This window comes from Xyrauchen texanus, chromosome 30, assembly GCF_025860055.1.
Source record: "Xyrauchen texanus isolate HMW12.3.18 chromosome 30, RBS_HiC_50CHRs, whole genome shotgun sequence".
Taxonomy (NCBI): Eukaryota; Metazoa; Chordata; class Actinopteri; order Cypriniformes; family Catostomidae; genus Xyrauchen; species Xyrauchen texanus.
This window is the reverse complement of record NC_068305.1, coordinates 41,779,024-41,797,028: the sequence shown is the minus strand read 5'-3', so window position 1 is coordinate 41,797,028 and position 18,005 is coordinate 41,779,024. Positions and strand designations below refer to the sequence as shown.

The window sequence follows — 18,005 nt, the reverse complement described above, 5'->3', positions numbered from 1 at the left end:
ACTAGTGAGGGACAATCTCCCTCGAACAGTGATGAGGAACAATCTCCCTCGAGCACTAGTGAGGGACAATCTCCCTCGAGCACTAATGAGGGACAATCTCCCTGAAGCACTAGTGAGGAACAATCTCCCTCGAACAGTGATGAGGAACAATCTCCCTCGAGCACTAGTGAGGGACAATCTCCCTCAAGCACTAGTGAGGGACAATCTCCCTCGAACAGTGATGAGGAACAATCTCCCTCAATCACTAGTGAGGGAAAATCTCCCTTGAGCACTAGTGAGGGACAATATCCCTCAAGCACTAATGAGGGACAATCTCCCTCGAGCACTAGTGAGGGAAAATCTCCCTCGAACAGTAATGAGGAACAATCTCCCTCAATCACTAGTGAGGGACAATACCCTCGAGCACTAATGAGGGACAATCTGGGTTTGAAATTCTAATTTAAGCCCAGAATTCAATGTTTTAGCACTTTGAAAATTACACACAAACAATAGCGTGAGGGATTCACATCAATCTCAAACCCTCACAGCTCAGAAACAACCAACAACAACAAACAACTGCGGTACGTCATGGCATCCGCTCATGTTATTTATTCCTGCATTGCATGCCACATGTTTACAATAGCCTCCTCCGTCAGCAGTTACATGTGATAAATGTAAGGAATTAGTCAGGCTGACGGAGAAGGTTAATGAGTTAGAGACACGCATCCGAACGCTAGTGAAGGTCAGTGAGAAAGAGAAGCCGGTAGATACTGTTTCGGATGCAAGTAGTACAGAGAACAACATACACACTTTGGTTCTGGCTGTAGAGCCCCTGCAGCAGGGCATTTGGGTAACGTCTCGGTGGCATATTCACTCAGCAAAGAGACACCACTCTCCCGTTCCTGTTAGGGTTTCCAATCGATTCTCCCCACTCAGTGATACTCCCACTGAGAATCATGAGGAAAGAGCCCTTGTTATCGGTGATTCTATTGTAAGAATGTGGAAATAGAGACTCCAGTGTGTTGGCTAATGCTAAACGGCACTAACGATGCCCAGCTTCGCCAGTGGGAGATCACTAGAGATGATGTTAAAGAGGTGTGTGAATTAGCAAAAACAATGTCAGACACTGTAATATGCTCTGCTCATCGTGGTGATGAGGTTTATAGTAGATTAGTGTCACTGAATGGCTGGATGTCTGAGTGGTGTCTGAAGAATTAAATAGGATTTATATTAAAGACAATTTACAGTGAAGTTTTTGGTGTTACTCAGAGGACAGGATATAAATGTAAGTCTTTTGAACTAATAATGCTTAATGTGACACCGTCAGATATAAATAAAAAAAACAATGTCATCTTTTACATTTGCTACAGTGTATAGATCACCCGGGCCTTATTCTGATTTCCTTGGTGAATTTGCAAATTTTTATCAGATCTTATAGTTACTGTATATAGAGCCTTAATTGCTGGTGACTTGAACATTCACATAGATAATGAAAATGATACATTGGGATTAGCAATTATTGATATTCTCAACTCTCTTGGAGTCAGACAAAATGTGACAGGACCAACTCATCGCCATAATCATACGCTAGATTTAATTCTTTCATATGGAGTTGATGCTGATAATATAGAAATTGTGCAGCAGAGCGATGACATCTCGGATCATTACCTCGTCTCTTGTATGCTGCAATCAGCTAATGTTACTCAATCTAAACCACGCTATCGTTCAGGTAGAACTATTCTTTCGACCACTAAAGATAGCTTAACTAATAATCTTCCAGATCTATCTCATACACTCAGTAAACCCCAAAGCCCAGAAGAACTTGATGAAATAACAAAAAATATAAATGCAGTCTTCTCTAGCACTCTTGATAGTATCGCCCCACTTCGATTAAAGAAAATTAAAGAAATAAGCCCTGCACCATGGCACAATGATCACACTCATGCTCTCAAGAGAACAGCTCGGAAAATGGAGCGCATGTGGAAGAATACAAAATTAGAAGTATTTCGTGGTGCATGGAAGGATAGTGTCTGTAGCTACAAACACGCACTCAAAGCTGCCAGGTCAGCATATTTTAGTAAACTCATAGAAAATAACCACAACAATCCTAGATGTTTATTCAGTACTGTGGATAAATTGGTTAGGAATAAACCCTCAACTGAACCAGATATTCCATCACAGCACTATAGTAATGACTTCATGAATTTCTTTACAGATAAAATTTTAATAATCAGAAATAAAATTGGAATTATTCAATCATCTGTCATAGCACCTCAGAAAACAGTGTCTAATACTTTTCCTCATGAGCAACTTCAATCCTTCTCCGTCATAGGTCATGAAGAGCTAACAAAACTTATCGAAACATCAAAAGCCACAACATGGTTGTTAGATCCTATACCATCTATGCTCTTAAAAGAGGTATCTCCTGTAATCTCAGAACCTCTTCTTAATATTATTAAGTAGACATGTCCCAAGAAACTTTAAAATGGCAGTGTGGCATGGCGGAGGGCGGAGCCAGGTCGTGATTCTACACAACCGGTCCCTTATCAGGCTAATCAAGCCTCCGAGAGGGATAAAGGCCGACTGCGGAGGATTGTGCGGGAGAGAGAGAGATTTTTTATGGACATGTCCGTCATGTGTGTGTTTTTGTCTTTTGTTTCAGTTTATAAATAAAATATTTACATTTACGCTTTTATCCAAAGCGATTACAGTGCACTTATTACAGGGACAATCCCCCCGGAACAACCTGGAGTTACGTGTCTTGCTCAAGGACACAATGGTGGTGACTGTGGGGATCGAACCTCTGACCTTCTGATTAACAGCCCTGTGCTTTAACCACTACGCCACCACCACTCCCAATTGACAATATAATTAATATTGTCAAGCCGGTTCTCGCCTCCTCCTTCCCATTGAGCGTTACACTGGTGCCGAAACCCAGGAAGGAGGAAGGATACGCCGTAGTAGAGTTCTCGCCACTACTGTCCACCCCAAAGGAGCAGACGCGGCCATCTGCCGGGGGACGAGGAGCCCGGCCGCCTGGAAGCGGAGGACGGCCGCCGACCGAGAGGGATAAGGGCTGACTGCGGAGGATTGTGTGGGAGAGAGAGATCGTTTACGGACATGTCCGTCATGTGTGTGTCTGTGTCTTTTGTTTTATATTGTCAAGCTGGTTCTGACCTCCTCCTTCACATTGAGCATTACAGGGAGTTATCAAACCACTTATTAAGAAACCACAACTTGATCCTGGAGAACTGGCTAATTATTTCAAATCTCCCGTTTATGTAAAAATTACTAGAAAAGGAAGTATCCTCCCAAATATGTTAATTTCTACAGAGATATAGTATATATGAACAATTTCAGTCAGGATTTAGGCCTCATCACAATACAGAGTCTACACTTATCAGAGTTACAAATTACTTGCTCTTATCAACTGATCGCGGCTGCATTTCTCTTCTAGTGCTTTTAGATCTTAGTGCTGCATTCGACACGACATTCTCTTGAATAGGATGGAGAATTACGTTGGCATTTGTGGAGTTGCATTAGCATGGTTAAGGTCATATTTATGTAAATGAGGAATTGTCAAACCAAACAAAAGTATGGAGTGCCACAGGGATCAGTTTTAGGGCCTCTGCTTTTCTCCTTTTATATGCTTCCCCTGGGAGATATTATCAGGAATCGTGGAATAAGTTTCCACTGCTATGCTGACGATACACAACTTTATATTTCTTCAAAACCTGATGAGATTTCACAATTCTTCAAATTAGCAGAGTGTATCAATGAAATCAAATATTGGATGGCCAGAAATTTCCTTCTACTCAATTCTGACAAAACAGAGGTTCTAATTATTGGACCAAAAACCTCTAAAAATAAGCCACTACAATATAATTTGACTCTAGATGGATGTACTGTTACATCATCTTCAACAGTGCAGAACTTAGGTGTTATGTTTGATACCAATCTGTCCTTTGAAAATCACATTACCAATTTTTGTAGCACAGCATTCTTCCACCTCAGAAATATTGCACTGTTGCTTATGCCGAAAAATTAATTCTTGCGTTCATGACCTCAAGACTAGATTATTGTAATGCATTACTGGGAGGATGTCCAGCAAGATCAATAAATAAACTTCAATTGGTTCAAAATGCAGCAGCAAGAGTGCTGACAAGAACCAAGAAATATGATCATATTAGCGCCATTTTATCATCGTTACATTGTTACTTGTTAAATTCCGTATTCATTTAAAAATTCTGTTAACTACATACAAAGCTTTGAATGGTCTAATATTATTTAATTTGTTTCCCTGTCTCAACCTCGGGACTCCTATCCTGAGGTCACCAGAGCCGGCTGGATCCAGCACCATTCCTGCTTCGTGTTGGACTCCACTGCTAACCCGTGCTGAATGAAGATGACTAAATGCAGCCGGTGCCAAACATATCATACCCCTGATCTCTGCCTGCATCATCTCGGTCTATTGATGGATTACGATCTTGAAATGGAATATATAGACTAACAATTGCCAACAAAAGCTTCATCAGCCAATTAACAAGGACAATTGCACCTATGTGAACTTCTGCAGTTAATCCAGGATGAACTTCAAAGCCTGTGGTCATTAATCTTACAGTTCAAACACAATCGATGTTTAAACACTAAACTTTAACACTTACTTAGTTTAATAATTTTACACCATGACTTTAACTATACATAAATAATATATACATTATATTAATGATGTTAGTCAGAGGGGAACTGGCCCCCACAGTGAGTCTGGTTTAGGGTTAGGGTGGGGTTAGTCAGAGGGGAACTGGCCCCCACAGCGAGTCTGGTTTAGGGTTAGGGTGGGGTTGGTCAGAGGGTAACTGGCCCCCACAGCGAGTCTGGTTTAGGGTTAGGGTGGGGTTAGTCAGAGGGTAACTGGCCCCCACAGTGAGTCTGGTTTAGGGTTAGGGTGGGGTTAGTCAGAGGGGAACTGGCCCCCACAGTGAGTCTGGTTTAGGGTTAGGGTGGGGTTAGTCAGAGGGTAACTGGCCCCCACAGTGAGTATGGTTTAGGGTTAGGGTGGGGTTAGTCAGAGGGTAACTGGCCCCCACAGTGAGTCTGGTTTAGGGTTAGGGTGGGGTTAGTCAGAGGGGAACTGGCCCCCACAGTGAGTCTGGTTTAGGGTTAGGGTGGGGTTAGTCAGAGGGAACTGGCCCCCACAGTGAGTCTGGTTTAGGGTTAGGGTGGGGTTAGTCAGAGGGGAACTGGCCCCCACAGTGAGTCTGGTTTAGGGTTAGGGTGGGGTTAGTCAGAGGGGAACTGGCCCCCACAGTGAGTCTGGTTTAGGGTTAGGGTGGGGTTAGTCAGAGGGGAACTGGCCCCCACAGTGAGTCTGGTTTCTCCCAAGGTTATTTTTCTCCATTAATCCACATCTTATGGAGATTTGTGTTCCTTCAGTCGCCTTCAGCTGCTCACTGGGGTTATTAATACAATTATTATTTAATTATTTATTTTTAAACACGATAAACAATTGTATTTTATCTAATTACACAATGATGATTCATCGACATTATAGACATTAGTTTTATCGTCCGTTAATGTCTGATCTTCTGTAAAGCTGCTTTGAAACGATGTGTGTTGTGAAAGCGCTATACAAATAAAATTGACTTGACTTGTGAGAGATAAACAGAGAATGAACAGACTATATTTAAAGTGTTACTGTTCTCAGAAATTACAGTACTAACATGAAATCATCTTTTATCTTAGAACTAAACCATCACTAGAGGTTAATGAATCTGCACGTAGTTTGGCCGGTATTTATCTAACAATTTATCTAAATGTTAGCACATGACCAAACAATGATTACACTGATCCAATAGAGCCGTTCAGACTCTAGTCCAAAAACACAGGAGAGAATTCGTCATGGGTTCCCCAGGGATTATCCAATGGGTTTTATAATGACAGTTTTGGATTAAGGTGATAAACATTACTTGGCAATACATGGACACTTTGTCCTACAACATAAATGACACACAGTCATAACTCAAACCTCAATTTTAATCCATATTGAATTGCATATTTTTTTATAAAACGCACAGTGGCTTCAAATTTCACATTTGAGGTATGAAAGTGTGTATTGTATCGTCAAATAATGTTACCACAGACCTTATTTTACTCATAAGTTGTAACAGCTCTATATGGAGACATATCTTTATTTATTATACTGAGCTCGTGATGTTCTGTTTGAGCCATTGGGAGAAATCAAGATGTGCTCACAAGTTTCAAAACACACTGTTCAAAATCCTGAAATGAAGTGATGGGGTGCTGTAATTCAATTTGGTCCCCATTGAAAGCACAGAACACTATCGGCCAACCGGCTGAGACGGTGTGGCTGTAGAAAGCATTCAGACTTCCTCTTTCAGTGAATCATGACTTCTTCAGTTTCACCAGACTTCAGGCTTCAGTTTACAGCGCTCTACCGTATTCAGAGGAAATAAAACTCTCTCTGGTGTCGAGGCAAATCCTCAGACTGTGAGAACCCTGATAACAGATTTCTGTCCCAAACACATTACCAGCAATTACACTGATTGACTGCCTGAACTGAATGAGCTGTTCTGAACATTTCTTACAATTGACTGAAGCCACTTCCTCCACAGGACATAAAATAAAATATTGATAGCAGTCTTCATTAGAGAAACGCTCTAATTCCTCAATCATGAATTAAATCTGAGTAAACACAATAAATCCTCTGAATGATCTGTCAATCTCTCTCTGCACTTTCCAGCTTTTCATTCATATAATATTTTCTTAATTATTCCACCTTCTCAAACAAAAAGCATGAATTTGATTCATCATGATGGAAAGTGTTCACTGTTCAACACAACGGTGACTAAACACACACACACACACGCGCACACGCACGCACACACACACACACACACACACTCACACTCGCACACGCACACGCACACGCACTCGCACACGCACACGCACACGCACACGCACACACACACACACACACACAACATGATTGACAGGCACAATGTGTTTCTGACAGGCTAAAAAAAGAGCTGTTTTCAGAGTCCAGTGCTGCTGTCAGACTGGAATACTAGTGTACTATTTATACTCTGCAGTATTCATTGCATACAAAAATAGCAAGTGAAACAGCAGTAAACAATGATCAACATTGTGAGGAGCACTGAAAATGTCTTCAGAGGTTTTCCACAAACATACACACACACACACACACACTCACATACATACACACACACACACACACACACACACACTCACAGACATATACACACACACACACACACACAGACACACACACACACACTCACAGACATATACACACACACACACACACACACACACACATATACACACACACACACACTCACAGACATATACACACACACACAGACACACACACACACACACACACACACACACACACACACACAGGCCTCTTCTTTATCTGTTTTTAAAACCCTTCTTAAAACTTTTCTCTATGGCTTTTGACACCTAGTAAGATGTCGACTTCATTTACTTGATTGTATTTGTTACTTTGAATATTTTTATTGTATGGTTATTAATTGTACATATGTTTATGTATATTTTTCTGTACAGCACTTTGGTCAACTTTGGTTGTTGTAAAGTGCTTAAAAAAATAAAGTTGGTATGGTATGGTACACACACACACACACACACACACATACACACACACACACACACACACACTCACAGACTTATATACACACACAATCACAGACATATATACACACACACAAACACACACACACAAATCAAATTAGTGTGACATACACGAGAGGGGAAATATGCTAATTTACCCACATTACCTGACCAATGAGCTGCTTACAAACATGTTTGATTTTGCTGATCCCTGATATATAAATATAAACATGTTTCTTTTTGTAAATAGTACCGTAATTCATTTTCAACCCTGTACTTGCAGCATGTGAATGTCATCATATGTGAACGTGGTTCAGATGGCACGCTCACAGACCGTCTGATGCACAGAGAGCACCACTTGCATGAAAACAAAGTTGTATTTAAAAAGAAACGAGCACTTTTCAAGAAGAACTCAAATTAAAAATTGCATCTTTGAAAGATACTCAGTTTTATTTCTGGCACTTAGTAGCACAAGACAAACTGAATATAACACAAGACCCGAATGTTTTCCTCTGAAGTTTTGGGTAAAATGGAGATTATTGAGACAATGTCATTTTAATGAACAAATAAAAGCAATCAGAAGACGAGGAGTTGCTCTTCTGATGGGACTGTAATATCGCAGGTTGCCATCGGTTACGACCCGGAAGTGAATCATCCTGTTCAAGTATTGGAGAAACTTCCAGTGTCAGTATCAGGATCATCATGGATGTGTTTCTGATGTGTGACATATTAAAGAAACATTGATGCGTGTGATACCAGTGTTACATACATGATACATTCCTCATATTCAATATTTTAAACATCTGATCTAAAGCATCGCCATGACAACCCGCATATTTCTCCAGCGACTTCAACCACCAACTGAACTTGATTATCATCGAAAATTAATTTTAGCTTCATAATGTCATTTATATTTTCTGAAGAAGCAGTAAATGTGATCCGAGGTAAAGAGGGAGAGATTTAAAATATCTAAACGGTTTAAATGTGAGAGTACGTCTGTATCCATGTCAACACGATTACATCACAGGAGAGACCGCTTGAACGCCACCCTCTCGTGAAGCATTGGATTATAGTTAAAAAGTACTTAAATATGGATCTTTTTTGCATCAAAAGTGATTTTGTGGCTTTAGAAGACATTCATTTCGTATGGATGATGTTTATGATGACTGTTCTGTGATTTTTGGAGCTTCAAAAGAGAAATCTTCATTCACACTCCATTGAAATGTGTTCCGCTGAAGGACATTTTGTACAAGTAGTTTTTGCCTTCTCAGTGTTGCAACAGGGGGCGCTACAGCAGACATCTTTCTCTTCTTCAGCTCAACTTCTGTCATCACAGAGCAAACGTCCGAAGAGAATCTTGCTGAGCAAGTAAGTGTTAATATCTGTTTTTATATAATTACCTCATGCGTGTGATTTAATGACACACACATTTGAAGGAAACTCTATCACAGTAACACACATATGTACAACAGGACATTTCCTTTCTAAAATTCGAATTAGAGTCTTTGTTCAAATATTTGACATTCTCTCAACTCTATAAAACAGTCATGTGATGTTGCAAACTAAAGCACCTAAAGTTCATTGATTCTTATAGTTTTGGATTGTATTTATAGATGTTTGAGGGTGAGAGCGTCTGTGTGCCACTGAAAGCCTCGAGCCACGCTGTCTTCTCAAATTCACATCATATAACATACACACTGCTCTCTCTCTCTCTCTCTCTCTCTCTCTCTCTCTCTCTCTCGCTCGAACCATTAACCTTTGACCCCTCTGTAAGGGCACATCATGACATGGGAAACTCTGTTTTTCCCTTACTGCTCACAATGATTGCTGCTTTATTACTGACAGCAGAATATCACATCAATGTGAACTTGACGTTCTCACATGTCGTTCACTCACTTCTCATTCCAAACCAAAGTGAACTGCCTACAGAGGAAACATTTTAAGGCATCACACGCATACTCAAACTCAAAACTCTAAATCAAACTCTATTGTAATCAATTCAGAATCGAGTCTCTCGTGCGCTTCATGTGAGATGTGATGTTTGTGTGATGCACAGAGTCGCTGTCTATGTGGAGTCTTTCAAATCACTTTTGTGCTTCTATTTCAGTAACATGCTGCCTTTGAAGACAGCTTCCTATGTAGGAAAATAATACAACCATTGTTGTAGTGACAATAATGACATTGTGAGGAGCACTGAAAATGTCATCAGAGGTTTTCAACACACACACAAACACACATGCACACACGAGCAAGCACACACACTCACACACACACACATGCGCGCAGACACACATACACACATGCGCACACACACAAACGTTGCGTTACCTTCGGCATCTTGGCATATTTCCCATGTCTCGTATCTTTGATGAGAGAAATGTCCAGTAGTTCGGTCTCCTGCAATCACACAAACAGCAAATAGATGTTTGGTATAGTAATTACGAGAAAAGGTTGCAGAAGTTGAATCAGCGTGAATGTTTTCTCATGACAGCACAAAAATAAAAAGACAATAAAGTAATAGAAGGAAATAAACATATTTACTGTCATTACGGCAAACAAGATCTTTGATCAAGAGTTTGATGTTGTATGTGTTATACTGTCAGTTTCAGTAATCAAAACCTCCTTTTAAGTTCAACTAGAACATTTATTTAAACTAAACTGTAAAAACCAGGTGATTATGACATTACAACCATGTGCTCATTAACATAATTCTGCCCATTTTTACATATCAACTCTTAGAAGAATTCATTAACTTGACTCGCCCTGATGGACAAGTGTAAAATAGCCAATGATAACAGGGGTCATTTACATATAGACATTTTAAAGGCACAGTACTAAAAGATAGAAAAGACTGTTTAATTCTAAATGTTCTCTGTTGCTGATGCCGAAAAACGAATGAACCCTCTGGGGTCAACGGACGGATGCTGGATATTTTCGTCATTACAGCGGAAACAACTTAAAATACTCCGTCATTTTGGGGTATACAGATAAGTGTAAGACATCATTAGAGACTATAAAGGGTCTACTTTTATTTGTGTACACTCACAATAACAACAAAATCTTGTTCTTTTGTAAAAAGAAAATAAAAGGGTGAGTTTTCAGCAGTCTCTGTGTTCACGAGCATATTTCAGAAACACGTCACATAAATGAACTGAAACTCTGTGAATACTGATCACACAAACATGAAACATATGTCTAAAGGAAGCTTAAAATGTCTACTTTTAACTATTCAAATTTAAAACAAATATTCTCCTGCAATGTAATCTGTATGAAACAAAGTGCTGTACATGTTTCAGCTGGCTGAACTCATTAAATGTAATGTGATCACACCCACCAGCAGAGGGCGCCATTCATACACTAATGTGTTGAGACGATCAACGGCAAATGGTGAACGCCCCCGACTGTGAGGTTTAATGTAAACACAACAAAACTCAACTTTTCTGCATGTTTGTAATGATACACAGGTGATCTAACTCCTGGATATTAAGAAAGAGTTCATATTTTCCTCAGAAGAAGAGCGGGACTCCAATGAATGTTTGTATTTTGAAGAGAGACTTGATCCAGTCGAGTTTACAAATTCAGACAAGTAAGTCATTTAGTTTTCATTAGTTGACATGTTATTTTATATAAACATGTACATATTTTACTAGTGGGACTGTTTCCAGACAGGATTCAGAGAATTGACATGTGAAATATGACTCCTAATAAGCAAGTTTAGTTACATTTAAATGCTGTTTCGGCTAAAGCAGGTATTTAAATTGTATGCTGTATGATATAAATATATGTAATATGGAATAAAAATAATATGAATGTTTAGATTATATTTTAACTAGTGTTTCTGCTGCCTCATTATCATCAACAAAGCTTGTGCTTGCAAATATGTGTTCAGGTTAAATGAGTAAAATACACTTTAAATATGCCCATATTAGAAAATCACCATATTATAATGATTTCTGAAGGATCATGTGACACTGAAGACTGCAGTAATGACGCTGAAAATTCAGCTTTGATCACAAATGACATTTTACAATATATTCAAATAGAAAACTGTTCTTTTAAATTGTAAAAAGGGTTCACACAATGTTTTTACTGTATTTTGTATAAATAAATGCAGTCTTGGTGAGCAGAAGGGACTTCTTTAAACGGTAGTGTAGGTCTAAAATTAAGTAAAGTCTTTATGTAAAGAAAATGTATAGTCAGATTACTTCTTTTAACTTAAAACTTGATTTGGATCATTAAGTCTCCTCACATTCATTCTCTTTCTGTCACATTCCTCATTGATAGGCCCAGGGGAGGGGTCTTTGTAGCCGCAGGTGTGAATAACAATCAATATTCATGATAGTTCACGCCTCCTCGCATATTACCTTTCAACACTAAAAGTGTCTTACAAATGTTTAATTACTATATTGTTTTGTATGAATGAGTGATCAGGATGGTTTTCACATCATTTTGTAGCAAAAACTCTGGGAAGATCCAGTTCTCAAAAGTCTTGTGGACAAATGTTTAATATGTGTTATATGGCTTTATTTCAGTGACTTAAAATTTTAGTTTTTTCAAAAAACACGCATAAACGTTATTTTCTCAAAAATACAAACCTGTACATACATGTTGCTCACATATTATTGTAGCCCAGTTTGTGCTGAATACAGTGTTATCAGACTTTAGTCATTAATATGTTTTTAAGCAACTGAAAAAAGCACAAATGTCAAGAGATGTCAAAACTTCTCCAGGGCCCAAAACACCCTCAGACCCCAGAGGGGTAATGTGTTCATGACCTCAAGACTAGAATATTGTAATGCATTACTGGGAGGATGTCCAGTAAAATCAATAAATAAACTTCAATTGGTTCAAAATGCAGCAGCCAGAGTGCTGACGAGAACCAAGAAATATGATCATATTAGCCCCATTTTATCATCGTTACATTGTTACCTGTTAAATTCCAAATTCATTTTTTTATTCTGTTAACTACATACAAAGCTTTGAACGGTCTCCGCAGTACTTAAGTGATCTTCTGTCACGCTATATTCCATCACGTTCATTACGATCCCTGGCCTGTTAATAGTTCCTACAATATCAAAATCCACAAAAGGAGGAAGATCCTTTTCATATTTGGCTCCTAAACTATGGAATAGTCTCCCAAACACTGTTCGAGATGCAGACACACTCTCTCAGTTTAAGTCTAGACTAAAGACTCTATTTATCCAGGCATACACCTAATTTATCCTCCAACACACAATTATCCTGCTTTAGTTTTGTCTGCCGGAACCAGAAACATTGATCATGATTTATAACTCTACAATAATTGAATGGCATCTATGCAAATATTATAAAAAAAAAAAATTCTCCCCAATTTGGAATGCCCAATTCCCAATGCGCTCTTAAGTCCTCATGGTGGAATAGTGACTTGCCTCAATCCAGGTGGTGGAGGACGAATCTCAGTTGTCTCCACATCTGAGACCATTAACCCCGAATATCTTGGCTTGTGGCTTGTTGAGCATGTTACCGCAGAGAAGTAACAACTGGCTACCTTTTCAACTGCCTGATTCTAGCACACTCTCAAGAGTTGTTGTGTGCGATCAGGGATTTGCAATGGCTTCCTCAGCGGTGGTCACGCCGCTTGGGTTGATGCTTATGAGACTGGCTTCAAATTCGAGTCCAGAGATGGGCATGGCGCCACGGCACACATCGCGTAGCTATCACGCTGCTCTGTTGCCACTTATTCAGCCTTTGGTCAGACCTTGCATTAAAATGGATTCTGGAACCTCTGGAACCTCCACGTCTGGCCCTTGGATGGGATGCGGAAGACTTAAGTGGCCTTTCACCAGCAGTGGTAGACACGATCACTCAGGCCAGAGCTCCCGCTACGAGGCAGCTTTATGCCCTGAAGTGATGCCTGTTCACGAACTGGTGTTCTTCCCGAGGCGAAAACCCCCAGAGATGCGCAGTCGGGTCAGTGCTTTCCTTCCTGCAGGAGAGGGCGGCTGTCCCCCTCCACATGGAAGGTATACGTAGCCGAGATAGCCACACAGAAATGATGCAGTGGACGGTAAGTCACTAGGGCAACACAACCTGATCATCAGGTTCCTCAGAGGCGCCTGGAGGCTTAATCCTCACAGGCCATGCCTCTTTCCCACATGGGATCTCTCTGTGGTCCTCCTGGGCCTTTGGAGAGCCCCATTTGAGCTTCTAGATTCAGTCAAGCTGAAAGCCCTCTCCTTAAAGATGGCTCTCCTGATTGCGTTCACCTATATCAAGAGGGTGGGGGACCTTCAAGCATTTTCTGTCAGCGACTCTTGCCTGGAGTTTGGTTCGGCAGATTCGCACGTTATCCTGGGACCCTGACCAGGCTATGTGCCCAAGGTTCCCACGACCCCTTCAAGTATACAGTGGTGAACCTGCAGGCATAGCCCCCAGAGGAGGCAGACCCAGCCTTGTCATTGGTATGTCCGGTGCGTGCTTTGCGCATCTACTTGGATCGTATGCAGAGCTTTATAAGCTCTGAGTAGCTCTTTGTTTGCTTTGGTGGACAGCGGAAAGGGAAAGACATCTCTAAACAGAGGCTTACCCACTGAATAGTGGAAGCCATTGCATTGGCCTACCAGACCCAGGCAATGCCCACCCCCTAGTGTTTTCGAGCACACTCTACAAGGAGTGTGGCGTCCTCGTGGGCACTGGCAAGTGGCACCTCTCTAGCAGACATCTGCAGAGCAGTAGGCTGTGCAACACCCAAAATCTTCACGAGATCTCTGGGTTGAGCTGGTTTTGTCCCATGTTTTTTCAGGTACGAATAGGTAGAGTTCGGTAATACGGAACAGCTGGCTGGGTGTGTCGTTTTCATATAGCACCTGTCCCCTCCCCTGAGGTAAAAACTTGCGCTTTTACCCCCAGTCAGTTCACAAAGTCGTGGACCCTGGATGTCCTTGCTCCCTAGCCCTATGATTTGCGAACTCGGCAGAGGAGTTCAAAGCCAGCCCCACTACGGTGTCTAATATGCCCTGTACTGGGATAGGTGCTGTACAGGTGCCGATTACTCCGGTAACTACTGTGATGTGTATTCCGCGGTATGGTCTCCCTGTCAGTGGACCCGCGTCTCCCTTGGGCGTCTCTCTTGCTGTCGTATTGCCACATGTTGACCTCCCCTTTTGGGCAGGATGTGGTCTCCGTGGGGTCTTTCCCCCCTGAAAGAAAAGGAAAGGAAACGAACACCTTCCCCGAAGCATATGATAGCATTAGATGGCCCCAGCTGAATCTAATACTCTTTGGAGAGAAAAACACAGAGAGAAAAGGCCACGGATGGCACCTGCTAGTTACGTCGCTTCCCCCCCTCAGGGATGTGGGGAACTACATGACATCTTTTGGGGCATTGGTGGAGGTTATGTGCAGACTGATGCTCCTGCAATTAAACACGCAGCAGCTTGCTTGCACCTGCATCAGCAGTTCATGTAACACGGTTCAGCTGTTGTAGCATTTTCTATAGGAACCCCTAGTGTCATTACATCGACACAATGTAGAGTGAGTGACAGAAGGGGAACTTCATGGTTACTGTCGTAACCTCTGTTGCCTGAAGGAGGGAACGAAACATTGTGTCCTTCTTGCCACAACACTGTACAAGCCACTGAAATTGCTGGACCTTGTCTTGGCTCCTCAGCACAAAACCTGAAATAAGTGGGCATTCCAGCTCCTTTTATACCCGTATGTCCGGGGGAGTGGCATGCAAATTCCACTCTGCAATTCTCATTGGCCTTTTCTCAAAGAATGGGAGGTGTTCGGGGCTCTCAATAGCGACCCCTAGTGTCACTACATCAACACTACATCTCATTCCCTCCATCAGGGAATGGAGGTTATGACAGTAACCATAACGTTAATATCTGATCTTCTGTAAAAGCTGTGTTGTGAAAGGCGCTAAACTAATAAAAATGACTTTGTGAAATGTCTGTTTGTATAATGTTCTTGTGAGTAGTTTTGATAAATGTAGTGGCCTGTGTGTGTGTGTGTGTGTGTGTGTGTGTGTGTGTGTGTGTGTGTATGTGTGTGTGCGAGAGTGTGAGCGTGTATTTATCACTTTGTGGGGACCAAATGTCCCCATAAGGATAGTAAAACCCGAAATTTTTGACCTTGTGGGGACATTTTGTTGGTCCCCATGAGGAAAACAGCTTATAAATCATACTAAATTATGTTTTTTGAAAATGTAAAAATGCAGAATGTTTTCTGTGAGGGTTAGGTTTAGGGGTAGGGTTAGGTTTAGGGGATAGAATATAAAGTTTGTACAGTATAAAAACCATTATGTCTATGGAAAGTCCCCATAAAACATGGAAACACATCATGTGTGTGTGTGTGCGTGTATTAGTGTGTGTGTATGAGAGAGAGTGTGTGTTTGTGTGTGTGAGAGCGTGTGTGTGTGTGTGTGTGTGAGAGCGTGTGTGTGTGTGTGAGTGTGTGTGTGTGCGCGTGTATTAGTGTGTGTGTGTGAGAGAGTGTGTGTGTGTGTGTGTGTGCGTGAGAGCGTGTGTGTGTTAGAGCGTGTGTGAGAGCGTGCGTGTGTGTGTGTGAGAGCGTGTGTGTGTGAGTGTGTGAGTGTGCGCGTGTATTAGTGTGTGTGTGTGTGTGAGTGTGTGAGAGCGTGTGTGTGTGTGTGTGTGTGTGTGTGTGTGTGTGTGTGTGTGTGTGTGTGTGTGATAGAGCATGTGTGTGAGTGTGTGTGTGTTTACCGGTGATAGTAGTGAGAGAGATGTAGACTGTAATAAGATCTCAGTAATGAAAGGACCATTAAACGAGACTCTCTTCACTCAAGTCACTCTAGAACCACAGCTTAAATATCACATGAGAATGAAGAACCCTTAAAGATCCATTATTAATGCTGACAGAGAGACAGACAGAATGAGGGAGAGACAGATGTGAATCATAATGGTGTTTATAACACGTTTAATGAGTCCTTTCATGTTCAGTTCTCTCTAATGAAATAATCATGTTTGAATCCAGAAGGTAAAATGTGCATCTATACTGAGCTGTGTGAGAAAGGTTGACAGTGAAATGATCTCAAACACAGTTTATATAATACTAGATTGAGATTACTGATAAGAGTTGTACGCTAGTTGGTTGATTGGACAAATATATGTACTTTACGAGGATTGCTTACCCAAAAATGCTAATTGTGATCATTTTCTCACCCTCATGTTATTCCAAACCCTTTCTTCAGTCACAATCACTTTTCCATTCAATCTAAATGAATGGTGACTAAAGAAAATCATACGGGTTTGGAACAACATCACATTGAGTAAACGATGATTGAATTTGCCTTTTTGTGTGAACTATCCCTATAGGATGTTGTCATTAATATTTTGGTCTATTTTCCCATAAGTGCAAGACTGTATATTTGAAATGTGTGTATCTGCTAAATGTGAATTATGTCATCGTAAATAAATACAGAACTCTAAGCTACACAAATCTCAGTTTTATTTTATGTGCTCTTAAAAAAAAAAGAGTTCAGAATGTTACTGTTGTGCTGGACTTTCAGAAGTCGTTAAATGTCCATCGAGTGACACAGATGTTTAAATAAACATGTCTGTGTGGAGAAGTGTGAGTGACGTTCGACAGGACACAAACGACACACGAGTCCCCATCTGTCCTCCACACTGTGAGCAAACGAGTGTCAATGGAACGTGACATTTATAAGCTGTTACACAAGATTGAACAAGCAGCGATGAATATTTGATATCCCTGTGACAATGAAACTCTGATGCTTTTGTTGAAATTGTGCTTTGCAATTTCAGATATTTAAAAAATGTGTTCCACATGTGACTATAACCCTAACCTAACCTAACCTAACCTAACCTAACCCTAACATAACCTAACCCTAACATAACCTAATCCTAACATAACCCTAACCTAACCCTAACCCTAACCCTAACCCTAACCTAACCTAAACCTAACCTAAACCTAACCTAACCTAACCCTAACCAAACCCTAACCTAACCTAACCTTAACCTAACCATAACCTAACCCTAACCTAACATAACCCTAACCTAACCCTAACCCAACCCTTACCTAACCTATCCTAACCTTAACCTAACCCTGACCTCACCTAACCCTAACCCTAACCAAACCCTAACCCAGCCCTAACCTAACCTAACCTTAACCTAACCATAACCTAACTTAACCCTAACCTAATCCTAACCTAACATAACCCTTACCTAACCCTAACCCAACCCTTACCTAACCCTAACATAACCCTAACCCAACCCTGACCTAACCTATCCTAACCTTAACCTAACCCTGACCTCACCTAACCCTAACCTAACCCTATACCTACCCTAACCCTAACCAAACCATGACCTAAGCTAACCCTAACCTAACCC

General features: G+C 41.0%; 1 protein-coding gene across 3 annotated transcripts in view; it reads right to left on the bottom strand.

The window, feature by feature from the left end:
- The window catches only part of LOC127624082 (1-phosphatidylinositol 4,5-bisphosphate phosphodiesterase beta-1-like), a 139,224-nt gene that overhangs the window by 81,916 nt on the left and 39,303 nt on the right, over positions 1-18,005 (bottom strand). For all 3 annotated transcript variants that reach the window (XM_052098728.1, XM_052098730.1, XM_052098731.1), the window contains exon 3: positions 9,979-10,047. In XM_052098728.1, the coding sequence (XP_051954688.1) occupies positions 9,979-10,047 (69 nt within the window). The remainder of the gene's footprint in view (positions 1-9,978; positions 10,048-18,005) is intronic.